Below are 17,810 nucleotides of genomic sequence, written 5' to 3' on the forward strand. Positions count from 1 at the left end.
CGCGAGGCGAGCGGCCCCGCCCCCTCTGGCAGCCCCTCCGCCTCAGGGAGGGCAGCGGAGCGCGGGAGAAACCGCCCCGAGCACAGGAAGGGAAAGGGGGGGCGGGACGGGGATTCTCAGGGTGCAGAGGCCGCGGGGGGAGAGGGTCACCCCAAGCGCTAGGGACTCGTTTTGATGCAGTCACACAAGCCTAAAATAACACCAGACGTTTGTTTTCTGTCGGCTCCCGCTGTTGTTGGGTAGGGCGGAGAGGAGCACGCGCCGGCCTCCCCGGCTCCGTGGCGCTTTGACCGCAGCGCTCTGGGCACAGTCGAGGTACGTTCAGCATCAATCCTTGCACCACAAAATCGTTATTCTAGAAACTGACTTAGTATTCAAGAGACATATTCCACATTAGCCTGGGTGTGAGAAGTTGTGCAGAGCAGAGGCAGGTTGCTCTTCCTCAACTCGGCACTCCTGGCGTGCTCAAAAAGGTGCAAAAGCTTCAATGTTCCTTGCATTAATTATTTTGCATTTTCATTGACAAAAGCCATGCCATTCCCATGTGTTTGAGTAGCTTTTAGCAGAATATCAATTCCTATTTAGGACTGAGGGTTTAATTTTCAGAGATTGTTAAACTTTTCTTTACAAGACATTTATTTTTTAACATGTTAAAGTATGATACAGAGACTGAATATAGAAATTCAGACTGTAATATAACGTTGGCCTGCTTACTCCAGACTTTCCTAACTGATACAAGTGCCATGAGCTTTAGTAAGTCCACTCCATCGAGCAGTAATAAGGTCATTAGCTGAATGGTAGTTCCCAGGTGGCAGATGTCAGCCTTTTTAAGCTGATCCCAGTGGAGGTTTCTTGATCCAAGCAAGAGTAAAGAGGCGCATTTCTCAGAGATTGTTAAAGCAGTTGTTTTATGAACAGGATGAACGGAGGGCCTACCCCGGAGGGACTGGGGGAGGAAGCGTTTTAAAATGGCTGCCCGCCCCTTTGTTTGCTCAGCTGGAAGGTGAATGGAAAGGCTGAGGGCCAGCGGAAATGAGATTAATCAAGTAGGCAGCTACCCATGGAAAAAAATACCACGGTCAGGGTGAGAAAAGCCAAGTTAAGTGACTAGTTGAAGAGACCGTTTCACTGTCTGTTGTGCACAACCTGGATCATCTTCTGTGGAAAATCCCCCAGGGAGTTTTCCCTAAGAGTTCAGGGAAGAGGAAATCACTGTGAGCTTTTCTCACCAGGAGATCACCCACTGTTACAGAGTTCTCTGAATTGCTGCCTCTGTAATGCATGCTTAAGTTATGCCATCTATGTAACATTTCTGCATCTTGAAGAAGGAATACTTTACCTTGCTTTTTAGCCTCTTTCTCCTGTGCAGATTGGAGAAAGTGGGAAGGCTGGGCATGGAAACAGAGCACTGTTTCTGCCCGCTTGGAAGTGAGAGTCTAGAAGGAACGATCTCATTAGACCACTGCTCTGCACTTACATGATGATGCTTCACCTCAGTTCAACTGTTGTTATTGCATGTACAGAAAAGTAATGCTGGTATTTACAGCGGGTTTCACCTTATGTGCTAAACTGCATAGACACAGAAAAATAGAATAAAAAATGAAGAGAATAAAGTCCAAATAACATGACTGCTGGGAATCATGACTGATCATTCTGTAGCCTCACTTGGAATACAATTCACCAAGTCTGTATTGGTCCAAGGTCATTGGAAAGGAATATTGTTCATCTTTACAGTTCAGGAGTGTTAAGTTTTGGAATACCATAGTCTGTTGACAGGTAACACACAGTTCCAGAATGATGAACAAATAGCTGAAATTTGGAAGGTGCTGGAACAACTGTGTTCTTGTTTATGGAGAGATGGGCAGCACCTAGATACAATGCAATCTAGATAGTATCAATTTAGATACAAATTCGAAGAAGGAAAAACAGATTTAAGCTTTCTCAGTCAAGGAGCAGAAGTATGGAGCACTTGTGAGACTGAGGAAAATTACATACTTAGGCATTGCTTGCCCTGGGGTGAAATACAGGTGTGTAGGAAAATCCTCACTAGCCACGCTCTGAACATGAGTTACCACCATCCAGCAATACCTACTGCAAGTTTAGTCTTGGGACTAAGCTCTTGCTTCTCTTGGGAGACTAATAGACACTCATTATTTACAGTGCACAGTCGTATTTTCATTGGTTTCCTCAGAGCACGCTTGGCCCTTTTGATTAGAGGCTTTATTTTGTATCACTTTCTTGAATATTTTGATCAGCATTTGTGTGAGCTAAGTATATAACAAAACTGTGTTGTTTATTATTTCTTACATAATGGGCTTTCCTATGTTTCTCACTTAGGACATTATCTCAAGAGCTATTATTAGATACAGTTTTCAGTCAGTCTGTTTTCTGTCACTAGATATCTAGAGTTAAATATAATTTATTCTGCAATAGCATGGCTGGAATTACTATGCAATTTAGTAGTATTTCTACAAGAAAATTAAATCATTGGAATGACAATGAAGAAGAAAATCAGGTATACTAACAAAAAAGAATAAACTGCCTGAAAAAAACAACACAAAGCGAGGTGTGACCCAGGAGTATTCATCTCCTTATATAATATAGCTAAAAAGAAAGGTATTCAAATAGCTAAGTAACTTACTCTAGCATAGATTTTTTTTTTAATAGGTTACACCAGTTACAAGGAACATTGCAACAGACATTTATTTCTGAATTTTTAGTATTTCTGTTTTATCAATGCCAGTTACGACTGAGCTGATGTATTCTAGTCATAGACATTTTGGGGGAGATGGCCATGAAGTACAACTGGCTGAATTCTTTCAGGTGGAAAAATTTCCTGTCAGAAATACCTGTCTGCCCAAAATTGGTATTAAAAGTAAAACTAACGCTCTTGCTTGTTTTCTGTTAAAGGTATCATTTCCATTGTCCTTTTCTCCTTTCTTCAACTTTATAAATACATAAATGTTACTCTTACTTCTTTTCACTAGGAAAAGGGACAAAAGAGACTTTAGAAAGTAGATTTTGAGGGGGGGGGGAATACTTTTACAGTTTCTCTGCTCCTAGGTGGAAATATTGAGGGGCAGGAGGAGAGGAATCAAGCCACGCATACAAAATAAACCACCCCCAAAATAACAGAAAAAATGGTATGAATATTTGGAATTAAAATGTATCATTTTAATTTCATTTAAAAAAAAAACCTCTTTTAATGAGCATGATGCACCTTTGTAATAATTCATTTTATTTTCCTTAATTTAAAGAAAATAACTCCTCCCTTAACCTTTTTTTCTCTAAAAAAGCCCCAAACACCTTAAAAGCAATCCTGTATATGCTTATACCTATCAACATACTGTTTTACATATGGGAAGCAACCGTCAGGTTATTGCAGTATGCCTACACACCACACACACCTTTACAGAATATTGTAACCTCATAGATGTTCACTTCTACGTATTTTCTCTTTAATCCACCAGGTCCCTTTTTCTTTTGAAAGTTTTCACATACCTTAAGTTGTAGATGGCTGCTATCACCTTGTTTTCCTGTGTTTCTTCCATGTTCTAGTGCTTGAGGTAGGGCTGGAAGGGCCTTAACTCATCAGATCTCTTAAGCACGTTTCTTCTACACATGCAAATAGCCCCAGGTGCTGAATGGGAATGAAATAAAATGTAAGTGGAATGAAACTCTCAGCACGTACGTCTCCATTCTGTGGAGCAGGGATTTCCTGTACAGAATTACAGAGTTAACAATGTGGAGAGAACTTACTTCTTACCTGTTTGCTCATCTGTCCGTGTCTAAAAGTCTTCAGATGTGAAAACAAGGATTTAAAGCCTCTCCGAAAAGCATTAGTATCCAACTCCCAGAATCCTATGTTGTAGGTTCAGCATTGAGCATTGCTGATCTCAACAAGATTTTATGAGGTCCTTTTGGCAATCTGTACTGGATACACGTACACAGGGAAGCATTAGTCAAGTAAAAAACTTCACAATCTTCAGCTGAGCATTGCAAACCAGTAACACTGTGATTGTTGTGTTTGCATGACTTCTTCTTATTTAGTTGACATGTAGCTTGTTTCACTGCGACAGTCTTAAAGATAAATCTCTACTATCAGTGAGTGGACATAAACTGTAAAAAAAGATGGGCCACGGTCATCCCAATCTCATCAGGCTGAAGCCTGGAGAGCATCATCCCAGATGTATTCAGATGTTATCTGTGGGATCTGAAGTTGTTGGGTTTTTTTGCAAGAGCTGCGCTGCCCAGTTCTTGTTTATCCTTTGCAAGTCAATAGTTCTTTATTTCACAAAAGAGTTCATCTACTTTTGTTACTTGGCTTTGAGAAGAGTCTTTAGTCTTTAGCAAGGGAGTGTCTTCCTGTTCTCAAGAGCCTGTCTGCCAAAGGAAACACTGACAAGAACATCAAGGCTCCAGAGGAACTGCTTTTGCATTCATACATGTTTTGAACAAACCAGATTGTGTAGAGTAAGAGTTTGCAAGGTTTTAAGGTAAGTTTATTTGAGTAAGGTAAGTTTATATTAAGTAAACTTTCTATTAAGTAAATGAATGTTGACACAACAGAATAGAAAGTTTAAATACAGTATTTATTGCAATTTATCCTTTTCAAGTCCTACATACAGGATGTATTAAAAGCATACAATGTAACTGCATTATTTATACAGCATATATGAAAACTGTATCCGAAAACACTTTCCAGAGTATCTGGAATAAATCACAAAAGAATACTTATCATGGTACAAATGTAGTCATACAATTGACTTATTTAATGCACTTTCTGGGATCGATCTATATGGCTTTTATTGATGTTTACAGAAATTTTACTAGTTTCTAATGTTATAGTACTAATTAACCCAATCTCAAATTGACAAAATTTATAATGAAGTGTTAGTCTTTTCAGTCAGATTTGTTATTATCTATGCTAATTTACATTGCTGCTGATTTGACTGGAAAGCTCTACATTTTCATGTAACACAATTATATAAATACTGTTCCTCCCCTGTTCTTCACAGTTACTCAATTAGCAGTAGTCCACTCAAATGATGGCCATCCAGCTCATTGCATGTCAAAATGCTCTTAAAATACACCAGACTTCAATCCTTATTTGGTTCAGAAAATATAATTTCATCAAATAGTCAAGACAGAATTTACACAGAAAATTTTTACAAGAAAAATTCAATGCCTTGCTGCAGTCTTGCTAGTCTTGAGCAGATGATCATCATTTGCAAGCCTCAGTTAAAATAGCTTGCAGTATTTTCAGAGGAGGTCCTCAGGAGCATATTAAAAGTGGAATGAACTTCCTTTTGAAGTCACGTGTCAAAACAGCATTTTGATACTTCATCTTGCCCTCTCCTACCATTCACTGAGCACCTCACAGCCATCAGGTTCCATTTTCTGAATTCTGGCCAAAAACAGAGGGATAAAGTATTTTTACTTAGCCAAACTTGTCAGTTAATGTCTTTTACAACAACATGCATTTCCTTTTATCTATAAATACTGCCTTCATCCATTCATCTTAAGTTTGAAGGTAACTTTCACAAACCATGGTTCAGAATTAAATTCCTGAAATATAGAGGGACTATTTGGGCACAAAAAATGCTAAAAGGCATTATATAATGAACTAAAGCTGCATCCCTAATGGACATTAATATGGCCAGTTGGGATTAGTTTTTAGTGCCTTTCTCTTCAAAAAGATACTGTCCAAGTATTTGCTGTTATCAGCCACTAGAGGGAGATATGATTACACAAGTACAAAGCTTATCCCTGAAATTTGAGTTGGGTCATCACGCATGGTCTTTTGGGTTCATCAACATACACTTCCAATTTAAATGTTTTCCCATTTAGAGTTTCACTTCATGATCTTAGTTGTTCATAACTACAATTCATTTAGTTATTGATCAAATTAACTGTTATTTGGGAACTTTGTTCAGCAAACTCAGTCTCCCAAATTCACCCAAGCATCAAAACTTCATTCAATCAAAAATACCCTATGCATGGTTAAGACTACAGCTTCTCCATGTGTCAGCTGTTTCCATGTCTTTGGTATTCAGGTACAAGACAATTCCTCTGCTTTGCATAATGAGAGGGTGCTTTGTCTGAGGACTGTTTTTATAGGCAGCAGACTTATTCTCCCAGACCTTCTCTTCAAGCCCTTTCCCACTCTGAGGTTTTGCACCTCTTCTCTGGGAGAAGCTATTTAAGCAAATGTGTGGTATTGTGCCCGTTTACTAAGGTGACAGCTGGAGGGTTTTCTTTGCCCTTTTGATATCTATGAGATCTTTGGCATTCCCTCATCACATGCAAAGTAAACAGAGTTTCCTTTTAGAGCTATTAAAACTAACAATGTGTTTTTTAATTATTCTTTTTAAAAGAAACATTGAGCAGCTGTTAATGTTTGTGACTTCTATACCAGTGAAGATTACAGGCTTCCTTCACACAATAGATAATTTATCTTTTTATTAATGGCTTTGATTGCAATTATTTATTGATTTTTTTCATAATACAGTCCATAATATTGTGTTTGACTTTTTAGAAATAATAACCATTTTAAGTTCTCAGGAGTTGAACAGGTCGCGAGGAAAAAAAGAGCTTATGTGCAAACAGAGGATGATCTGAGCACAAAAGCTGGAGAAGTTTGAGCTTCCCATTTTATTTTGTATATGCTTTGATTATATCAAGCAATTTATGTTCCTGCAACATACCTGTACCACATCAAAACAGGCTTCTTTATTTAGTAGTTAAACAGCACAGTTACAGAATGAACAAAGTTCTCTAACAAATTCAGAAACCCATGAAATAATGCAGGAATAAGATTTGGATTTTGAGGTCAATATTACTATTTTAAATACAACTCTACTGAGTATACTTCATTTGAACAGACAGTACTGAATTTAAGAACTTGCATTACACTGGAGATAAAAGCAATCACTTTGTGAAGCCCTGTGGCAAGGTGAGTACCTCCTGCGACTGACATTCAATGCAAGACCAATAGAAATCATACAAAATGTAAGTTGCTTGTTTTCTATAGCAGTTACTGTAATAAAAAAAAAAATGCCCTTCATTCATGTTAACAGAACTACAGAAAAATATTCATAATTAATTTTAGTTCACTAAGACTGGGAGATCAAAACAAGATGTAAAAAAATACCGTATATATATATTTAAATAAGTTCAGTACTAGATGAAGTCATTCCTGCCTGTAAAAATGCGTGGTTGGGGGGGGGGGGGGGTGGGGGTGGGAAGTAGGCAAAAAATCAAAATCCTGATTCAGGATTGCTATTGCTGTAGGAATTGCAGGGACTGCTGCAGGTTGCTGTAGGCAAAATTCTGTGTAATGAAAATTCCTTTCTCTAATGGAAAAGTAAATAAAAAAAAAAAGTGACAGGGATTTTCCTACACAATTACTATTCAATGTATCACCAGCAGTCACTCTATCCTGTGACTGAGGAAGTGCAAACCAGTGCCTCAGTCCAACAAAGCAAAATCCGTTGTAATCTGCTCTATCGCTTACTGTTTTGAGCAACAAACACGACATTCATCTGCATGCGTTGAGGGAATTGTTTGAAACAGCCCAGTTGCACCTCTCCCTCCCAGCAAAAGACTGTTGGTTACGAGTGAACTTCTTCCAGGTGAACAGAGCCCTCAACTATACCAGGTCTCTATGACAGGTGTGAACAGCGCTCACACTTTGTACACGGACAAAGGGGGAGCTTTCAGACTAATGCCCTCTGCCAGCATAGTTTCAGATACTGCTTCTATTAGTATTGAAAATAAAATATATTAGAGCTTCACTACACAAACAGAATTACAACACAATTGAAGAAAAAAAAAAAACGTACAGCTATACAACTCCTTCCTTACAGGCATCTGAAATGACACATTGCACTAGACGGCTTCTAAAGAAGCAATATTGACTGCTGTTTCACTCATCCTGCTTCTTCCATATCCCCCTCACAGTTAATGTCAGTAGTAACTTCAGATACAAAGTTACTAAAAAGCTGCTTTCAGGATAAATTTAGCGAGACTCCATGCTGCTGTTCTTCTCTATCACTTGATAAAAATGTATCTAATCAAGCTGCAAAGGTGCAAGATATTTGCTCATATTTAGAAAGCACGTTGACTTGAATGCTCAAGAGGTACTGTTCTTTGTGCTAAATTCCAACACTCTCTTGAATGGGGTGTATGTCCTCACCGGCCTTGCACTTTCAGGAGATCTTCTGTTCTCAGTACTTGCACTGTTAAGGAGACAAGAAAAAGCTTACAGAGTTAATGTCAGAGTATCAGACAGCTGGGCTGGAAATGCCACGGCAATGAACTTGTGCCTTGTTATTGATATTGACAGGCTAAAAATTAAACTATTCAGTGTATTTGATATGTTCCATATTTCTTTTCTATAATGCCATAAAGAATATTTGATAAAAACCGTGGCAGATACTGACAAGTTTACATGCAGACATCTGCTGGAGCTCATATTGGAATGTCCAGCAATACAGCTACTAGGACTAAGGATCCTGCCACAATAAAGACAGCAGTGTTACATTTAAGAACACAATTAATTGTGAAGAGTAATTCCATAAAATCTAAACTGCATAGAGGTAAATTTCTGCATAGAGATAAATCTCAAAAATAGGAAAAATATCAGATAAGTAGGGGCTGTGGTTACATACAGAGGGGCCCCAGAGAGGACAACAAAGATAGCTTTCTGTTGGCACCCTGCGTGAAGAACGCTGTTTTTGAGGTTTCAAAACTCATGCCATTAAAATATGCTCTAGGCTAAACACTGAAATGAGTGTATTTTTAAATTGGGAAGGAAATTTTAGTTTGTATTGCAGCTTGCTGATTTCATATGCTAATTTACATTCCTCAAACTAAATGATTCGATTTGCAGGGCAGTTAAGATGAACAAGTTTACTTGTTGGTAGTAAAAGCAATATGCAATGATCCTCCTTACCTTACTATTTTGGTTTGTTTTGCCCTTCCCTGTGGTGACATGTTGGGGGGAAGATTCAAGTGCAAGTCCACAGCCTTGCTCCCAGGGCTCAGTGCAACCCTGTTGCAGTGTTCAGGGCAGAGAAAGGGGAGGAGGAGAAGAGGAGGCACAGTACCTGGATCTTTACAAAGCCAGGCTACAGAGCCACTGGCCACCACAGATCAGAGACAACCATTCCAGTGCAGAAGTGCTAATGTTACCGCGCTGTTTACTCGCCAATCTTCCATCTAGGGCTAGGATATCTCCAGAAATTGCTGCGGCCCTAAACTGTTACTGTTGGTGTTAACTGCCCTTTGAAATGGTCCTGGACGCATCTCCCAGAACACAAAGAATAAAGCACGCATGAAGCCAGCATTAACCAGCCTCAGGGTAGAGCTGTCCGTTGTCTCTTGCTGTGCTGCCAGCAGACACATTTCATCAATATTTCTCATATTTCACAAAGTCAGATATCTTGACTTGTAGCTTTACTCCCTGCTTAAATCACGTTACTGTAAATAAGTACTCCCCAAGGGTTTGCAATATGTTTCCATCTTTGGGGGGGAAAAAAAAAATCCTACTCCATAAGTCATTGAAGTACACTACACCTGGTAGATGTGCTCTTTCAAACTTAGGAAAATTTTGCAAAACTCCACAATCCACTCTAATGGTTTATTAGCACAATGATTTACTACTACAGCACCAATAAGGGACATTATGATGAAGTTTCCTATGAACAAGCAGAAAAAGTAAATACCTGTATGGAAGATCACATCCTACACCAGTATCTCTGGTTTCTATATTAGCCTTTGGTTGGTTTTCCATTAGGTAGTCCAATTTATCTTGTAATTCTTTATTCTGGAAAACAGTAATTTTCATCAAAAGTTTATTTTATTTAAATTATGTTAATTAACAAGGAAATAAAATTGCACATTGGCTTATCCCCACAAGAAATAATGTAGAAGTATTTATTAAGAAAATAAAGGAATCCTTACTTCTGGGAAAAAAAATATAAATGAAACCAACAGTTTTATTCAGAAGCTTCTGTTTTAAGTAATTATAATACTGTTATAAAATTATATGTTAAGAAACTTAGCATGAATATTGAGACTTTGTACTACATACATTCCTCATGTGACTGGTGTCGTAAGTTTGATTTCCATACTGAAGAACATCAAAAACATATAGTAAACATGCATCCAGAAAACAGACATCAGGTGACATTGGTTCAAATTTTATTTGGTTTCATAAAATAATCACAATAGTATAAACTTAAAAGGTAATGCCTTACCTCACATTCTAAGAAAGAGATTTTTTCTAGAAGCTGTATTATAAATAATTCCTTTTCTTTTACTTTCTTCCTTAGCATTTCAATCTATGAAGAAAAATAAAACAAAGACATTTAGTCTAATGGGGATGGGAAGAGGAGGAAAAAGACCTAGATACCACAGGAAGAAAATATGTTTAATTTTATTGTTCAGCAACAATTGAATACCTTCACATATTCACAGACTGCTTTAATCCATGGATTAGCTATCATCCCATACAATTAGGATCATTTATATAAAGATGATACACACATACTAACGTGGCTTTTAAGAATTTGTATTTTTCTGGAAAGAGAACGGAAACTCAAATATTGTCATGTAACAAAGCAAACTAGGGAAAACTCCATCTTTGATTCAAAGGCCTTTGCTCTAGTCAATTTTAACTACACCCAAAAATACGTTGCACATTTGCTAGTTTCTTGAAGGTCTTATTTGTTCAGTTATTTCCTGACATACCAGACTCCTTGAAAAAAGTGCATTTTCATTTTATACCTAGGGAATGGAAAGAAGTTATTTTAATTTTCATGAACATCTGTAAATAAAGTTAGCTGCACCAGAAGCATTGCATCTTAATACTGTTCTATAGGGAACAGAAGATAATCTTCCTTATATTCTAGGATTTCTGCTGGTCATAGAGCCATACAACAACAACTTTTGCATTAAATCTTTCCCTGCTACCAGCACAAGCAGGTATGACCAGAGAAACTGGGTATGACCCAGATTTCATACCAGTCCCTTGCTGCTGGCCCAAAGCTGTTCTGATTGTGTTGAAAGCTGTTCTGATTGTGTCGAAATGGCTTTCTAAAGCTCCTAACCCCACAGTTATCCTTTTCCATTCTTCTGAACCCTTTGCTCAAAGCAAGATTTGCTGCGTGAGGTTCATACTGTTATCAGCAATATTCTAAGAGACCTGTTGACTGGCACAGAGGTCAGTTCCTTTCAGTTGACTGCATTTAGGAGACAATAGCATCTTGTGCAAACAAAGTGAATTTTCTCCTCGAACCAAAGGAAAAGTCACTTGTTACTCTCTCTCAACCCCTGCTGACTACACCTACTAAAGTAGCAGCCAATAAAAAGAGCAAAATAAAACAACAGCTAAATAACAACTTCAATTGTTACTGCTTCCCTGGGAGGCAGTTCAGGTTATTACTCATAGACAGCTGTAGACACACACCACAAGCACAGAAGACAAGGTGCTTCCTATATCTGTAGTTACAGTCTACTTCAGCTGCAGAAAGCAGTGTTAAAAACGTTTCTAAGGAGAATCATCAGAAGTGCACTGAAAGATCAGTGTGAGGGAGAAAAGGGATTCTGCATCATGTTTGTGTGCAGGTAGGAACTGGGAGAAGATGGATTTCCCACTGTGTTCTGTGCTCATGCAAGTCTTGTCCTACAGCAACAGCAATGAAAGCTGATAGCAGTGGATACTCTTATTGCTCTCAGTGTTAAATGGTGTCAGGTCAGTAATTTTTCCAATTAAATTTCAATCCACCTTTCTTGAACACACCATTTCAGGTCAGACAACATGAAAGTCCAAAACCCTATTTTTGCCCTATTAAGTCCATGGGAATGTGTCTCTCAACTGAGGTGCTGCGACATCTTTAGCTAAACCCCTGTCCCGGCTCCATGCCAGCTCTCTTTAACAAGGCAGAGCCCAACCAACAACTTCTGCTTTACCAAACAGTGCATTATCTAAGGCAATTGTCTCCACAATTCATTAAAGTAAATTAAAGATATAAAAAGTTTCTGATCTTAAGCTTGAAAGCAGAATCAGAAGTAAACCGCTTGCTAGTAAATGGATGGTCCACATCGCAAATGGAATGCCAGAATCTGCCATGTGCTGCTTTTAGTGAAGTCTCTATTATTGTATATGTAAAAAGTGCACCCCTTAAAGCTATGTTAGATGAGGAAAGATATTCAAACTGCCATTACAGCACTAGAAAAGTGTGTATCCTGCACATTCCTTCACATTTTGGGGCAATATGCCAACAGTGGGAAAACCCAGATCTATGCCTATAGCTTTTTATCACGAGAAAACTATAAAAATACCTATGCATAATTTAAAAAAAAAGGTATTTTCTATAAAACTTCCAATTAAGTGAGGTAGCTTTATTTTGTCAAGTTACTGATTGGCTGTGGGCTTCATTGATACAATTTTAAGGAAAAAAGTAAAAAGTATGTGTTAGTAAAAAATTTAGTGGACTTTTACTGAAATGAATTCATTCTGTAGAACAGCCAAACTGAAATCAAGGAAAGCTCAGAATACATTAATTTTTCCTGGCAGTTGTTATGTTACATTGATATGCAAGGAAGACCATTTCTAAATACTTGGGTGAAGTTTTCCATGCACTCTCACCAGTCACTTTTTATATCTAAAAATCAATTTTGTGAAAGACCGTTAACAAACCTCTTCAAAACCACCAGTGTAAAACTTTTCAGCATGTCTGGAAACAATGATTAGTAGAAATATTCACATTCTGCTAAAAGAGAATGATAAAATACTCAAAGGTACGATAATCAAAACAACAGTAGTACTATCACCCTCCCAAAAATTTACTGCTAGGTATTATAAAACATTTCAAACAAAACGTATAGAACTATGAAAAAATTAAGCAAAACAAATGCATAAATTAAACCAAAAACCGAAAATTTATAAAACCAACTCAACTTAAATTTAGTCTTCATGATCTTCAGTTATCACATCTCATTGACACAATGATCAATTTTTACTTGGAAAAGCTAAAAGGTAAACTCCATGCAGTAAGTGTTTTCAGCTCAAGTTACAGAATACATGAGTGCTATCATCATCCATCTTTCTCAAAATCAGGTATTTCCTTTTTTTCTTTTTTACTTTTACTTTAAAGTGCATGTAAAACCTATCCATGTCATCTAAAGCTCTTATCATTTCAGTTTTCAAATCACAGAAACACAAAGCTTGTAGCATTTTCAGAAAAATCATAGAACATATTTTGATCGTCATATTTAACTACAAATTTGTTTAACAGTATGACTAAATTAAGTCAGCTATATCTTCACTAGTTCAATAGCTTCAGTCCTGCCAATAAATTCCACTTCAGAAAAGATAAACTGTTCTTTTAGGACTTTCAAGTGGGTCTTCTCTATTAATATTCTGTTCTCCTACTATGCATACAAGGAAATAATTTTAACACCAGTAATCTGTATGACACAAAGACGACTGAAGCCAAGCACAGCTATGTGATCAGGGGAGGGTTTTGCCCTGACAGATACCCATTCTTGTTATTGAAGATAATATACCTCATCAGCAGCCCATTCTGGTTTTTACATCAAACACAAAATATTTCTCTTTGCAAATAAGTGATCGAATTATTTATTATCCAAAAGCAAGACCAAACTCTTGTGTTTCATAGCCATTTACCTTAAGTTATATTCACTCTATGATATAAAGGCTCTAAGACATGAAATAAACTGCGATAGGAAGCATTATGTTTACCAGTATTATGTACAACTGTATTTAGTGTAAGTTAAAATTAAACTTGTATTTGTTTATTCTTCACATTGGCTACAGAGACACAAACTCCCTAAGGATGTTTTTGAGTTATTTTAACTAGAGTAGTCTGAAGGCAAAAATGAGTATGGACACCTTAAAAATCTAAACAGAGAATACAGAGAGGAAGACCTTGACAAACAGCTTCCTCCCCTTCCCAAACACAAACCTGAACTCCAAAAAGATATTTTGTAATTTGGCAGAAATGTTACTGGTTTTACTTTTTTGTGTGTGTGTGAGAATCCTCTAAGGACTGGCAGACTGAACCATACACAACAGCACTCCCTGACTCATTTTAGCATGTTTACATAGTACCAGTCAGGACGCATGAAATCAATTTACTTTGTCCCCTGAAGAATTGTGCCAGAATTTTAAAATACGCCTTCTCTTCTACAGTATGGAGAAGAGACAATGTGGTACGATATCATCACACACACAAAGTCTTAGTCTAGCAGTAGAACAGAATGGAATGATTAGACCATGCAGATTACAGATACGGTAATAAAACCTTTTGGTGGATCTTTAGAACATTATGAACTCAAAGACACAGCCACACAGACCAAATACATTCCAGGAGAAATAAATTTCAGCACTGGCTAAAATGAGAGAGGCTGGTTCAGTGCCAGGAAAAAAGTCCTGCAGTCCCTGCTCCCCAGATGCAGCAGAGCTATCCTTTGAGGCCGCTGCAGAAGGAAAGCAGGGCCAGAACGTAGCAAGGCACCTGCATTACTTCATACAGGCATGCTGCACCCGCCAGGCACATGGCCAACTAGTTGTCTCAGCAGCTACAGCAGCTACTGCAGTCCAAGGCTTGAAACAACTTCCAAAGTTAAGACACACCTTTAAACCTACCCACAGGTCTGACATAGATGACACATCCCACCAGAGTGGTTTACTACAAAAAAGTTTATTTACTGAATAAGGACTTGAGTACATATCATCATATGCCATTAGCACCAGGAGTGAGCAAACCTGACTTGATTAATCCTTGAGGGGGTATGTTACATAGGAATAACTTTAGGGGATTATATTAATATATTACTATATTAAATAAAATGCAATCTTAATTCAATACATTTATGTAAGTCACATTGCATAAAGTAAAAGTGATGGTTTCCTTTGAGAGAGGAATGTAACAAGAACAGTGGATCATAACGTTGATATTGGGTAAAAGCACTTCAAAAAAAATTCATGCCTTGCTACCTAATGTCATTTTGATTTTTCCATAAAAATATTAGTTATGGTAAACTAAAATAAGATAATAACACTTACAGCACCATAAACCTGTATTGCACAAACCCAAGTCTTGAGAGTGTCTTTGTTTCAAAGAGTTGCATAAAGCAAGAGAACAACTAGCAGGTGACAGAGCAATATACTTTGACTTTTGGTTGAATATAAGGTAAGGAGAAGGAGAGGAGAAGCAAGATAGGTCAAATACAATACTGAACTGAGGGCCCAAGTGGTGGCCAGAATAGTTTAGGGTCAGAAACAAATCAGTGCAAGCCAAAGACTCTTAACTTCCCCATGGACTGACTCTTGGATCTGAGTCACTTCTGGACTGACTCCAGGACAAAATTATCACCAGTATGTTCCTACATTTTCTTTGCTTATGCCCAAGGCCTATAATCTACCTCATCCTTGCTGTGTCTGCAGACTTTAGCATTTCAGCTCACTGCCAACTCAGCAACTTGCTCCCAAATCTGGCTTTTGCACAACTACCCTCTCAGATTTTGTCATCATTTTCTACAAGCACTATTCAGGTACATCCTTCAGCCTCTCCTTTTCCAACCTTCTCTAGAAGTGCTCAGACAGACTTTCCCTAGCACTTACCTCTTGACCTGACTTGCATTGTTAGACTGAGTAGCCGTTCTTTTTCCTCCACGTTTCTACCAGTATTTCTACAACCTTCACGTCCACATTAAGCAGTCAAACAAAACTGGCAACCTACTTAGCAATATCATTTTACACTAATGACCCACTCATTCCTTTCAAAACAGTTCTGCTAACAGTAAAAATGTGAATTTAGCAACCCTGAGCCACACCATCACCCTTTTTCCTATCACTTCATTCTCTCTTACCTCCCCCACCCTACTGTATTCATTGCTCCTGCTTTTCCTTCTCCTGTTGGGAGACATCCAACTACTCCAAAACTGGGAAGGGAAGAGCTACAAGGCCCACGCTACAATTTGTAATATACCTGGTCTGCCAGTGACTGAGAGGCATCACGTGCTCTTAGGCCATCCCAGGGGCTGGGGAGCAGAGCACATTCCGCCAGTGCTGTAACAACTAGGAGAGATGAACTCCCTGGCTCAGTCACTCAGTACACACACGCTGCTCAGGAACTCTGCGCCTGGCGACCCGCCAACGCAGCAGGGTGCATGTGAGCTTAGCCCTTCAGCCACCCCACTTCAATCCCCGGCATTTGGCTGTCGGGCACAGGAAGGGCACCTGATCTCTCCCTGTCATGGCAGGATCCATGAAGTTCCCTGCAGATTGTGTTGGGTGTGCAGCTTGCATTTCACATACCCACTGCTATTTCTAATGATCTGAATCAGCACATAAGGCCCCACATGCAATGTGAATCATCCTGAATTTATCCACTGGCTCAGGATTAATATGGCCACAGCACTTCTTTTCAAGCTCTCTCCTCCTTGATTCAGTCCTGTTGCTGTTACCACCTCTACGCTTTTGCCTCCTTCTGAAACCTTGAGGTCATTTCTCTCAAACTCCCTCAACCTCCAGATTGTCACCTTATCTTGCAGCAACTCCCAGAAAATTCAATTCTTCTTGTCCAGCCCATCAGTGAAGATCTACTTCTTTCTCACTCCTACACCTTATAGAGTCTCCAATACATCTCCTCCAATACCAAACAAAATTGTCATGCTATCTGAATGAAAGTCTCAATACCTTCTAGGAAGAGCTGCCCTTACGAATTTCTCTTGCTCCACCAAGCAACTAAACTTTGCTTCAGTAAGATGGAAAGCTAGATGTACGAGTCAACAGCATTAAATTGATCTCATGGATAGAACACCTAAGAAGAACAGTCAAAAGGAGAATCACGAGACCTAAAAGCAAGAGTCTAAAGTAATGCTGGAGATGCGAGCAGTGATATTAGAAGGGAAGTCAACAGAATTACAAAGCAATTAAAGCAGAAGGAAAAAGCATCTTAAGAGAGAATTAAAGTTGTGTCCAATTGTAGAGCCTCTATAAAGAATGTCTGAAATAGCAAACTTTATTTTATTCTGTGTACTCAGACACAGTTCTGGAGGCTTGAAATATGCAGTGATCTATTGGATTGGAACAGATCCAGCTGTTAGGTAAACTCAGTCAACATTTACCACTTGATCTTATCATCCATTAGTTTAAAATATTTATCAGAACATGACAGTATTAATATATTTAAGTATTATATATTACTCAAGTATCGTGTATTTTCTTTATTCATCTACCATTAATGGATTGGGCATCTGTAACACTGAGAGACATGAACAAACTGGTCATAAATATGACTAAACACAGGAAAAACACATACTATATGATACAAAACCAGACAGACAAGACATTGCAGTATCAGCCTGAACTCTTAGAGGTAATTGCTGTACAAGGAGAACTGGATTTTACTCAGTCCACCATTTCACTGGACCTTAAGTGGTATTTATCAGAGGCTAGACAAGAGTGTTGAATTTTTTTCAGGGAATGTAATACAGTAAATAGGAATGAGCACCTTTGCCTTTTAATCCTCCTTAAATCACTTGAATGACCCCTCAATACGTTTTGTATTTTAAAACTCGTATTTAAAGAAAAAGTAACAACTGATTGATTTAAGTTAATGCACCAACTTAGAGACCTTCCTAAACTAACGAGCTGTAAGAACACATTACACCAGTCTTTGATGTACACCTATTGCTAAAGCAGGCCCACAAGGCCTAGATGTCCTAATGAGTTATAAACATCGGCACATTGTCTAACAGTTCAACCCACCTTA

At 38.3% G+C, this 17,810-nt stretch overlaps 1 protein-coding gene across 1 annotated transcript in view; it reads right to left on the reverse strand.

Annotated features, from left to right (window-relative positions):
• The window catches only part of LOC103899813 (myocardial zonula adherens protein), a 53,602-nt gene that overhangs the window by 3,615 nt on the left and 32,177 nt on the right, over positions 1–17,810 (reverse strand). The window contains exons 10-11 of the mRNA XM_009280358.2: positions 10,263–10,346; positions 9,729–9,829 (exon numbers count right to left, since the gene is read on the reverse strand). Of these exons, the coding sequence (XP_009278633.2) occupies positions 9,729–9,829; positions 10,263–10,346 (185 nt within the window). The remainder of the gene's footprint in view (positions 1–9,728; positions 9,830–10,262; positions 10,347–17,810) is intronic.

The sequence above is a fragment of the Aptenodytes forsteri genome, unplaced genomic scaffold, assembly GCF_000699145.1.
Source record: "Aptenodytes forsteri isolate BGI_AS27 unplaced genomic scaffold, ASM69914v1 Scaffold83, whole genome shotgun sequence".
Lineage (NCBI taxonomy): Eukaryota > Metazoa > Chordata > Aves > Sphenisciformes > Spheniscidae > Aptenodytes > Aptenodytes forsteri.